The sequence below is a fragment of the Galleria mellonella genome, unplaced genomic scaffold, assembly GCF_026898425.1.
Source record: "Galleria mellonella isolate WM207_F2 unplaced genomic scaffold, CSIRO_AGI_GalMel_v1 utg38, whole genome shotgun sequence".
In the NCBI taxonomy this organism is placed as follows: Eukaryota; Metazoa; Arthropoda; class Insecta; order Lepidoptera; family Pyralidae; genus Galleria; species Galleria mellonella.
In genome coordinates, this window is record NW_026442090.1 from 6,730,541 (window position 1) to 6,743,088 (window position 12,548).

The window sequence follows — 12,548 nt, forward strand, 5'->3', positions numbered from 1 at the left end:
TAAAACCTAGTAATGGTATAGTATTCATGAAATGAAGTTGAGCGAGTCTAAATGTATAATATTAATTTAAAACATCTAGTTTTTTTGTGATCTCAAATGTGTTTTAATTATTTATTATTTACTTTCTGTTTTACGAACACCTCAAAAAAAAAAATTAAAAATTTACTTATTTTTTTAATAGATATCAAGTACCTGTTTGCAATCAACTTCATAAGTTCCAAGATATCCTGGTAACTGTGGCTTATCACTACTCTCCTCTCCGGTACCATTGAGTAGCTGTGCGCTAGGTATGATTTCGTATGGACATTCATCTCGAGCGCGTCGCTCTTCGCGTTCTTTTGTGTTCTATAATTGTAAGTAAATTCAATAAGTTGAACTGACTAGACCCTATGATTAGCCGTCTAGTCAGTGATAATAGCAAGTTTAATTCATAATTAATTTTTTGTTTCTTAATTTGGCTCTCCATATTACTCTCACGTTTAAAATGTTATTGAAATGAGTTGGTTAACCAAATGTTATGCTATTTGCATGAATTTTAAATTATCTATATTGTAAAATATGCATCAATAAGTATAAGTACCTTAAAAGCATTTTTATAGACAACATGGAATGGCAAATAAGCTGACTGCTGAATGTGGGCAAACGGACTAATGGAAAGTGCTTGATAACCACTGCCTATAAATATGAACATTGACGTCCATGGTAATCACCATGCGTTGTTATTCCGAAATACTGATTTTATAATAACCATAACGAAGTTTTTTTAATTACTTATGAAATTCATTAATTCTGATAACTTACACTAGCTAAAAAATAAGATGACATATCTCATAATCTTACGTAATACCTACAGTGTAAATTTCAATATTTATGAACGTACATAAATCATTAATGATGCGTCTTATAAACAGTAATTGCTTTTAAATAATGTTTAATTATTTTATGTTATTTAGATCATGGATTTTTTCCTGTCATTCATTCTCAATCATATAGGTACATAAATACATAGTACGATAATAATAGCTAATGACACTAACACATAACACTCTAACAATAGAACTCCTCTGGTGAATATAGGTAAATAGATTCTAGTCTGTAATATGATTTTTTCATTCGTCTCGATAATAGAAAAAAATTCAATTAGGTAAGTACCTATGGGATTTTAAAATTTAATAAATCTTAAATTTGATCAATATTTTGGTATTATACATTACCGTTGTCTTAACTTAGTATACATAAAATACAAAAAAAAATCCTGATTCAAAATTGAGTAGCGACTTTTAGAACAGTTCAAATCCTTATACGTAGGATATATAAATATTTCTGTATTATTTATATACAATTATCTAGGAAATTTTTTTTGTTGGAAGAAAATGGATTGATAACCCCGCCTGCGCTAACGGGATACGCTGGCGGAGCACCAGTGAAGGGTGATAGATGAGAATGAAAACAGGCCAGTTAGCCTATCATGATGAATTAATCAGGAATTAACCATGATAGTTTACAGGGGGAACCGCGTGGAGGTCGACCTGGTTAGATATATTGCTAGCAATGGGATTCTTAGTCTCCATTACTAACAATCCCTTTCCCCCCCAAATTATCTGGGATTAGCTACTTATACATTTGTTTACAATTACAATACCATCAGAATGTCAATTACAATTGGTACAGTTAGATGGTATTGTAAATACTAGGAGGGTTTTGCTTATTGTTTGTACTACGGTGAATGCTCTGAAGAATCGAAGAGTTCCTATCCTATCTAATTCCTCTCTCTCCCTTTCGTAACAATACCTCGTATTCATAAAGAATTCCTTGGGTTGCTAATGGTAAATTTTGATGTTACTGTTCGAACATGTATAATCCATATCGGAGATATTTATTCTCCTTAACCTACCGGGTCTTTGCGCCTCTCACAGAAATCGTCGTTATCGTTAAAGTGCGACTGTTGTCCTGGCGGGTAGATGGGCTTGTCACGCGGTTCCCGGTGTTCGTCCGGCGCCGGCCCGCTGAAGCACACCATCTTCTGGTGGTCATCCTGAGCCGTCCCTGATTTTAGTATGCCTTTTAATGGCAGTATTTCGTCGCAAGTAGGTTTACTGCAAACGAAAATGGAATTACATTCCTATGATATACATAATATTAACATATCGTCATAGTCGTAGAATACTGACGGATCTTTATGTGTATCTTTGTCAGATCCGTCAGTATTCTACGACTATGACGATATGAAATACAAATATGTTAATGCATATTCTCTGACTGGGTGATCAGGACCAGGTAGTTTCGATACACTTACCTCTGTCTAGTTACGCGTAAAGAGTCATCATATGATATGACGTCTGTGGTCATCGGCGGTGTTGGCGGCCGCGGCGGGGTCGCACTGCCTTCGACCACGTCAAGAGCCATCAAACACCGCTCCATTGCATTGGGCTCAGCGACTGCTGCCTGCCCAATCTTGGCAAGCTGGGCTCTTGTCTCAGCAGCTTGTTCTTCGTTGATCGCTTGCTGTGTATATTTACACAAAGTTATAGAGAATATATGATGTTTTTTATTCTGGTCCGTCAATATGTCCCAGTCGGGGAGAAGGGATTGTTAGTAATGGGGATTAGCAACCCCATTGCTAGCAATAAACCCTATCAGGTCGACCTCCTCGCGGTTCCCCCTGGAAACCATCGTGATTGGTTTATTGTTGAATTTGTCACGATGGGCTAACTGACCTGCTTCACCCTCATCTATCATCCCTCACTGGTGTCCCGCCAGCGTATACCAATAGCGCAGGCGGGTTACCATTCCATTATCATACATTAAAAAAAATATGTCCCAGTCACGCGAACGAAGTTGCAGACATTTTCTAACAAAGATAAATAATTTTTTTATACATTACATATACATAACATCTACAATCTATATAAGATGGAATACTTATGTGTATTCTTAGTAGATATACATAAAAAAAGATTTATGAAAAGACATATTGTTGGCACTTTGTAGAAATGGGATTTCATCTTATAAATGACAGCACTTATGAGTTTTACTATACAAATATTACAAAATATTACGCCAGGCCAGACCCGACCTAGTCGGTTTCTTAGTTTATACTGCATTATGATAAGTATAAGTTTTCAACAGATAATCTAAAGCGAATGAGTTCCTACCTCTTGATAATATGGGAGAAAACGGATTAATAATGGGGTCTAACAGCCCCACTACTAGAAATACCTGATAGAGTACTATCAGGTCAACCTCTACGTGGTTCCCCCTGGAGACCATCTTAGTTAGCTCTTCGCCACAATGGGACTGCAACTGACCTGCTTTCATCCTCACCTATCAACTCTCCTTGGACCCCGCCAGCGTAAGCAAGTAAGTATAGCGCAAGCGGGGTTGCTAGTCCATTATCGTCCATTTAATAACCTGTGATAATGTTTTAATACAATAAGACCAGTCGGGTCATGTAATTTCTAGTAAAATAAAACCTGCAGATATAGTGTAAATAGTTACATTTTGAAGTATAAAAACTAGAATTGTTCTAATTACTTTTGAATTAGATATTATTTAGAAATACCTAATAATAATACATAATAATATAGAATTTTTTTTTATAAAAGCAAACTATCGTGCCTCCTTAGCGACTACACAACATGCCCATGAATGCATTCAACCGAAAAGAGAGTTAAGAATGAGAATATTTTATCTTCATACCTTCAATTCGTCTTTAAGATTCCCTTCTCGCATGTGGTAGTTTCTAACGTTATCGATCACCTCCTGCGGGAATTTCTCCGGATTGGCGCTCATGTACCGGTACACATATAAGTCACAGCCGATAATCTTGAAGCGGTGCTTGAACACCGGCACTATTGCACCTGCAGTTTTAATACAAAAACATAATGTAGTTTTAAATGAGATTATTTTAATAATGATAAAAATTTAGATAAACCTGGATAGTGGATAAAATATAATTGAATCTATTAAAGATTACTAAGTACGATATGTAAACATCAAGCGAGGTTTTCGGTACCAGCCCATGCTGTAAGCGGGAAATCCTCGGTACTTTCGATATTTATTTCAACTACTTATAAACTGTTGTTAAAACATCAAACGTGGATATTTTAAGAATATTAATTACAAATAAGGAAATTCCCGGGATTCTTAGCACCTTAATTTCCTACTACTATATAAAGTAAACTATCTAGAATTGAAAATAATTGTATTGGTAGGTATTGTCGGCAATATTAAGGTAATTTTACTGTTCCTATGTGGCTCTATACAATACTCATACAATTATCTATGATTGGCAATCCGCTCTGGTTCCGTATGAGTAGACAGAAAGATATTAAGCTTTAATAGGAAAATTTTTGATACCTTGGTTTACATTATTTGACATTATTTTATATATACAGCCTTATCTTATTTGCTAATAATGTAGTTTTCTATAGATGAAATTTTTTTTAAATGTCTAGTAGTTCTTGAGTATATCTACTATAAAAAAAAAAAACAAATCTTTCCTCTTTATAACATTTGTATAGATGTAGACTAATCCAGAGTCATTTCACTTATGACGTTAAATATATAGGTTACGTGCTTTAGGTTTTATTAAAGATTCAAATATAGGCACTAACATACACTCGAAAAACATTAGGAAGGCTCTCCCTTATTCGGCAATCGGGAAAAAAATTGGGCACTTAAGAGCAGGAATAAAGGTTGTTTGTGTGTGTAGTATATCTAATATATAAAATTCTCGTGTCGCGGTGTTTGTTACCAAACTCCTTCGAAACGGCTTTACCGATTTTTATGAAATTTTGTATGCATATCGGGTAGGTCTGAGAATCATCCAACATCTACTTTTCATACCCCTCAATGATAAGGGTGACCCACCCCTAATTTTTTTTTATTTTTTTGTCAAATTTTTTTATTTTATTGTGATTTAGCATTGAAAAATACATATCTACAAATTCAAATTTTTACACTTACGGTTAACCCCTACTGTTTAATCGCAATTTTTATATGCCGCAATAGGGCTGCAAGATGACAATCGAATATAATAATTGTAGTACGATATATTTTCATGTATAGTTTTAGAAGTAATGTATATGGTAAAACAACGTTTACCGAGTCAGCTAGTTATTCTATAATATAGTTCCAACACGTTTCATTAAGTGTGCCACTTACCATGGGCCATCACATTATTTTGTATTTCTGTAGTAAAAAATAAAAAGAGACAAATGATAGGATAGGTAGATCAATAACATCTAGATAGTGGCTGCCATATCATGACTGGTCAATATCATTATTTTTAAATGGCACGCTTTTAAAATTGTATTTTTTTTACAATTAATAATAATAACTATATTATACTTTCGGATTAATATATACTTATAGGTTATTAATGTATAATAATAGTGTAAAAGTACGTATGCAATGATTGCTCATCGTATTTCCATAGTCTCGGGGTAGCATTATTTATATCGCTCGGACTTTACAGAAATTTTAAATCTACTAAAATTTTCAATTTGTGTTGATTACACCTAAACGCGTTGAATTAGTACCTATAAGGATCAACATTTTTATCGTATTAGACCCATTTTTTTTTCTGATAATGCTCAATTTCCCTAGTAGAACATTCTCTTCCACGGATGTTAACGACTATGCGGAAAACTTAATCCGTCATGCTTTCAAAAGCCAAAGTACAGATGAGTCTATTGGTAGAATCGTTATCACTGTCGTAGCAACGAGCGCTGTTTCGTTCTCTCTCATGTGAAAGCTGATCGAAGCGATTCCATCAATAAATTCGTTTGTACTTTATCTAAGGAGGCATGACAGATTAAGTTTTCTGCAGAGTCAAATCAAAGATCGTTAATGTTTTTGGAAGAGAATTTTAGAAATTTTTAGAAATATTTTGTCTAGGACAGATGAATAGATAAGTATTTCTTTAGATAGAATATTAACCTATGTAAAACTTATCCGGCGTATAGTATGTTGGGAAGTTAGGGTCGGAGTCCGGCATTTGTAACCGCATCGGTTTCAAAAACTTTCCTTCACGAATACCAGAGTTACGTCGCGGTATCTCGCCGATCTTGACTGTGCCATCTGCTAAACTGTAAGCTAGTACGAAACGACGGCCATTGTCCTCTGGGTGGATCCAATCCAGCTCGCAAAGATAACGGAGATACTGGAAAATTAATTGAAATTAGTATTTTATATCCAGATAATCTTAAAAATCTAAACTGAGCATTTAGAAGTACAATTCAAATAAATCAGTATCTATAAAAATAACTTGGTGCAAATTTTGCACTTTCACCAGCATGGTGCTTAGTATATCTCCTCATTAGGTAATAGGGTTGAATTATAGAAGACCCGAGTGTAATTATTTACGTAGGAATTCAATAGTAAACTTGCTAACCCGACTAACATTATCCTATCCATTCTCATTATATTTTATTTCCTTAAAAACCTTAATCAGCCTATTGCCCAAGTACAGTAAATACATACATATTCTGTGCTATTAGAAATATTGAAAAAAATTTTGCTGAACCAGTTCAATTGTATATAAATCGAGCATATAATTTTTATTTATATAGATTGTTGTTGGATTGTTTTATGTATTTGCTCCCTACAAAATTAGTAACAGAACTTGGACTTAGTCGTCCTTGTTTCAATGCACTTTATAAAACTTCAGACGTCTGCTATCAAACAATTTATAGCAAGTTTGAGTTCGCAGCTTCCCCTCGACTCAATTAAACTTGCACCACTCAACAAAAGTCGCAAAGAAGCAAAGTCTCGCAGTTCGTATCATTTCTCCTATCTTTCAGTCTCGGATCGTTGTGCAACTTATTTCCTTGGCACCATACCTACAATATCAACACACTGGCATTCCATTTAAAATTATAGCAGCAATACAAGCAAGCTTGTGAAATTTATAAGGTTGGATACGCATCCCCAGGGAATACGTCTAGGTGCCTATGTTGACAGCCGTGACTCAAGTTAAATTCTCTATGCTTGTTTAGACACCAACGTGTAACAACATACATTTACTTACATGAATAAATATATTTAGTAAACGTTGTAGCACTGAAAATGTAATTTAAATTCATTCAAAGTAGATACTTAAAAGAAAGTTATTATATAGTATTCAAAACTATTTTTTAATGGGTGATAAGCGTATGGTAACCCCGCCTGCGCTATCGGTATTCATTGACGAGGCACCAGTGAGTAATTACGGATGAGAATGAAAACAGGCCAGTTAGCCCATCCTGACAAATCCAACTAAAATTAACCACGATGGTTTCCAAGGGCAACCACATGGAGGTCGACCTGACAGGGTATATTGCTAGTAAAGGGGTTATTTGACCCCATTACTAACAATCCTTTCTTCCCCCTTTCAAAAGTATTAGGTATTAGTAGGTAGTTAAAGGCAGCCTTTGCACTACTTGCAGCTGAAGCATGATTTGAATACATGTTCTTATATGGCCGGCAACGTCGTGTGTTTGTTTGCCACCTCGGTGGTATAAAAGAAAACTCAATTGAAATCTTCCTCATATTTACGACGGTAGCCAATTCTCATTAAGTGGACTGTCAGATTGATTGAAACAAAAATTAAGTACTGCACTCACCTTGTTTGCGTTGAGATTATATTTAATAATATCCTTATGTGGGGGTTTTGGTATCAGACCGAAGCAAGACTGTAATGTATCCTCTGGAGCACCTATACCAATATGAGGAGGTAGACTCTAAAAAAGAGAACACTAAGTAGATACTATACGAGTAAAGTATGAGATGTAATAAATAGATTCCAAGATGATTATAACTTGATTTTATGTCATGTTGCACACAAAAAACAACACATATATTTAACGGAATAAGAATAAAATGTGCCACTAGATCATTCATCCTGCAAAAAGTCATGAGAAACGGCTAAGGGAATAAAATACAAAATAATACTATGATTGGAAATGAAAGGTTCGGAAAGTTAAGGGTCATGTTTAACTAAAAAGGATGATAATCGGCATTGCTTCTGATTACTCCATCTGGGATAACAGTAATAATATAAACGAACATTTCATCCAATGTGTTCAATTAAAATAATATTCGTAAATATTTATACTAAAAAAAAATATAGGTCTCACTCATAATTAAATCATTAATTCAAATCAGCCGTTAACTGTCAATTGCTAAGCATAAGGCTCGATGCTACGCATGACAAGCGGGTTGGGAACCGCAGTTAGGTTTTTGATGATGTTTTAAAAGGGGCCCATTCCTAGACCTTTAAAGTTCCCTTAGTCGCCTCTTATCACCACTGTTACTAGACCAGCATAGGTACCCAAAGCCCATTCTATGCCAAGGTGGCCCATTCTTTTCATGACAATGTGTGATTATTATTACTCATTGACATAACATATTTTAAACATTTTTGCGGTTTATTGACTGGACATATTCAACTGAATATTTCCACGGTTACAGACAACTTAAAATAGCAATAAATTAAGAGCACACATTCACCTTAGGAAACTCCTTTGTTGTCTCATGGCGCACTTCTATGCGAGCTGGCTGGTCGATGTTTAACATCGTCCTAGTTGGTATACATGTAAAAAAATCAAATATGTCTTGATACAACTAGTAATTTTGTCTAGTTATAAATTCTTCTTAAACAGATTTGAAGTAAGAATGTACTTATGCTGAATTGATTCTGAATTTCATACTTACTTGTATATATAATCTTTAGTAGGTAATTATATTCTGACAGTCTAAACTCTATAGTTACCTATCTCTCACAATGAGGAAAGACATCAGTCTGTTTGCCATTCTAACTAGTATAAAAAATAGATACATAAGAAAGAAAAATTACGTTAGATAATTACAACTATGTATAGGCATTATTACACAGTCTACAAATGCTTCTTAGTACCCGAATAGGCATTACAATTGTAAACATATTTATTTATTTCTGCATAACTGGAAATTCAAATAACAATAAAAATATCCCTACCAGGTAGTTTCCGAAAGAAAATTAAATTTCTATAACTAAAATGCATTATATATTATAGATAATCAACAGGCACATTATATTAGATAGCACTGAAGTTGACATTTTCTATCCATTAGTTATTTCTATCCAGATATTTTACCTTGGGGTCGTCTGCCTTTTAATTCGCCTTTTTTTCGATTGATTTTTTTTATTTGAACCATTATTATGTATATTATACGACTATAATGATTTATGCATTTGCTAGGAATGTATTTCATTATACCTAATATTTATAAATTAAATAAGTAAAATATACGGAACGTATTTGTTAATAGTATTGCTTTAAAGTGCAAAAATTTTTTTCTTAGTTAATCTTTTTTTATATAATTATTAATAATTATAATTATTGCAGAGACGGGCGTAGTTTCGTTTAAATTGCCAGTGTGGTAGTACCATCCCACAACGCTATACTTTACAATATTTTACACCATTTTAAGCACCACAATTTTCGTAAAATCTTTAATAATGTAACATAAAAATAATTTTGTCTATTCATTTTAGGAATTTGATGAAAGCCTTTTTATTTTACTCGGCAAGAGATTATTATTTGGTAGCACACACGTAACCAGGATTACGCTTCTTTTATTTTGAGAAATTCGAGCGTTTAAATCATTATTACCACTACATTGTTACAGCAAAATAACGTATCTCCAATCCGCGTGAATAGTTTTATAGACTGAATCTATTTTCAAACTGAATGCTGCCTATTTATCATGAAGATTGATGAAACCAGAGTAAACGTTGGGATAGTTCACTACGTAGATTACAACTATTCGATAGTTTAACCGCTGTCTGTTAAAATATCTATCGATTTAAGGACTTCAATTTTAGATGGAAGAGCTTTATGTCTAGAAGTTGGAATTTGCCTAATTATACAAATCCCAACAGCACTGTTTGAATTAATCGTGATCGGGTTACATAACTGAGGTTGCCTCTAGTATCTAGTGGATTCTGTGTTTCTGGAACTATGGTATTTAATATAATATAGATACCTATAAAATTTTATTCATATTTATTTTTATATAATTATACCTAAAATTACGTTAGTGACTTGACATTTTATATTTAAATTAGTGGTATAAAATGTGATACGATATTTGTATCATTTATGGAAAATCGTCTTTGCTAAAATCGGATGTGAACATTATTTTATTTTCAAATTATTACTATTGCTAGTAGCAACTGGGCCAATCAACCTTTATCATAATGTTTTCTATTTTTATGTTCTTTTTTGTATATTCTATTGAATATCTGAAAAATATTTTTCTGTACATCTTTCCTGTATACATAGTCTGCTATTACTCTATTTAGTTTTATTTTTTCCTTAAACATACTCGTATTTTCCTATTGTGACAAAAAAATCACAAAAAAGTTTTCGCACAAATGAAATTGTAAAAATATTTACGTGATTTACGTGAGATGAGAACAATGAAATTACAGGGTACAGAGGTACCTTAGCACTCAGGAATGGCAATGCATGAAGGGTATCATGAGCGACACAGTATACTCTGTTATATTTATTGTATTGGTAATGTCAATAGGCGACGGTTACCATTTTCCATTAGGTGGACCGTCAGCTTTTTGCCATTCTAAGTTGCACAAAAAATATTGAAATATTCAATTCAACACCTATAATCTATAATTTATATTTGCAACCAACGATTCATTTGTAACTTAAGAAAAATGAATCAGCATGGCTTTTTCGTTGTTTCTCACTTCAAAAGATTTTAGGTTGATTGTTTAATTTTATTTATGAACTCCTAACGCAAATGGACGAATGCTATAGGTTTGAATTATTTATTTGTATTTATATTTAATTTAAAACAAAGTATCTTCAAAGGTCATTTAAGTCGATTTTAAAGTGTTTTGGTTTGGAATCTGGTTCAATTTAGATTATTATTTTAACCTTGTTTAACTAAAAGGAATTTCTGAACCCATAAATTAGGTTCTACGTTAAAGGGTGGGAAGGAGGTAAAAGTATTATGAAATTTGTGTAACATAAATAATTTATATTGGCTCAACCATTTCTATATTAGATAAGCTGTATATTTCGAGAGTTTTATATTTTTCTATATACCTATTGTACTTGTAAAATTGTAATTGTAATCGTTGTACTTACTTGTAATATTTTCGGGTGAAATTATCGCAGTCACAGAGGAGAAATCTGCGCCCAAGCACAAATATAGTTTGCCCCACAATCAAATCCATTGGTGCGTAGTACTCTGTTACTTCGGCGTCCGTGATCTCCATTACCGTCGATGGAAAGGACACTATAGAAATACCACATATATAATATTTTAATGTATAAATACTGAGATAATTTTGTCAGTAGAAAAAGATATCTAGTAATTGTTTTATAATCTTTGCCGCTTCTACCTATATAATAGTAGGCACATAGGGGGAAAGGGTTTGTTAGTAAATGGAGTCCAATGGAGATATTATTAGCTATATGGGGTATATATATGGGGTATCAAGTCTACCTCCACGCGGTTCTTCCTGTAAACTATCGTTGCAAATTTTTGTTGAAGTCATCACGATGGGGCAACTGACATGCTTTCATGTTAATCTATCATCCCTCACTGGTGCCCGTCTCCGCTAGCGTATCCCAATAGTGTAGATGGGATTAATATTCCATTATCAGTCCTTACTTACCTCCGATAGATATAATATTATGTTATCTGTGTCGCATATTTTTTAAATGAGGTGAAAATGGAACGGGAATCTTGCTTGTACTAACGGTATACGCTGACAAAGTACCAGTAACTGATAAATAGATGAGGTGAAGTCGGATCATGGTGTATTCACTAAGATTTAACTACAATAGTTTCCAGTGAGACCCACGTGAAGGTTTAAGTAAGTACTCTTCATTTCTAACAATGCCTTTCCCTCTTATGTTACCTATTAATTACGAATAAAACGAAGGCGGATCAGAAACCCTTGACACCTTTTTTTTTTTTTTTTTTTTCTGAATGTGTTTGCTGTTGGCCGTGTGTGGCCTTTACAGCTTCACCGGACGCGAATGCAGGGGCGAGTGCTGATGGCACTCCAAGCCCGCGAGAGCGGAGCGACAGAGGTGTCGACTCTTTCTTATGGACTGCGGTGTGTGTGTGCGCCTAAGGGCGCCAGAGTGGCTCGGCCTCGGCTTAGGCCACCGCACTTCGACCCCCGTCGAGGGACGGCGAAGGGTCGGTACGTCTGGGTGGGTGAGATTGCGACGCGGTTGTTATGCGCTCGGGCGCAAACCGTGTGTCGCGAGGGTTCTTCGCCCCCGCCGGCGGGGGCGGTGTGTGCGATGTGTGGGTGTGTTTGTAGGGGCTCTTGTCGAGGGTTCCGCGGTAGGTAGGGAGGGAGACGCGTTTGCCGTCGTAGTTGGATCATCGGGGTCCAAGAGTGCGTGCCTCGGGCGACGACGTTTTGGAGCGACGTTCTCTATGGGGGGTTTGTATTTGACCGCTCTTACTATGAGCGGATTTGAATGGGACTCGGCTGAGGCAAAGTAGCGTCGAGACGCTTGCTTCATAAATTGCCT

At 34.8% G+C, this 12,548-nt stretch overlaps 1 protein-coding gene across 2 annotated transcripts in view; it reads right to left on the reverse strand.

The window, feature by feature from the left end:
- Positions 1 to 12,548, reverse strand: part of LOC113523002 (EF-hand domain-containing protein 1-like) — a 57,227-nt gene that overhangs the window by 995 nt on the left and 43,684 nt on the right. For both annotated transcript variants that reach the window (XM_052897864.1, XM_052897865.1), the window contains 8 exons: positions 11,139 to 11,289; positions 8,494 to 8,563; positions 7,608 to 7,724; positions 5,944 to 6,166; positions 3,700 to 3,860; positions 2,297 to 2,505; positions 1,895 to 2,096; positions 193 to 345 (listed from right to left, as the gene is read on the reverse strand). In XM_052897864.1, the coding sequence (XP_052753824.1) occupies positions 193 to 345; positions 1,895 to 2,096; positions 2,297 to 2,505; positions 3,700 to 3,860; positions 5,944 to 6,166; positions 7,608 to 7,724; positions 8,494 to 8,563; positions 11,139 to 11,289 (1,286 nt within the window). The remainder of the gene's footprint in view (positions 1 to 192; positions 346 to 1,894; positions 2,097 to 2,296; positions 2,506 to 3,699; positions 3,861 to 5,943; positions 6,167 to 7,607; positions 7,725 to 8,493; positions 8,564 to 11,138; positions 11,290 to 12,548) is intronic.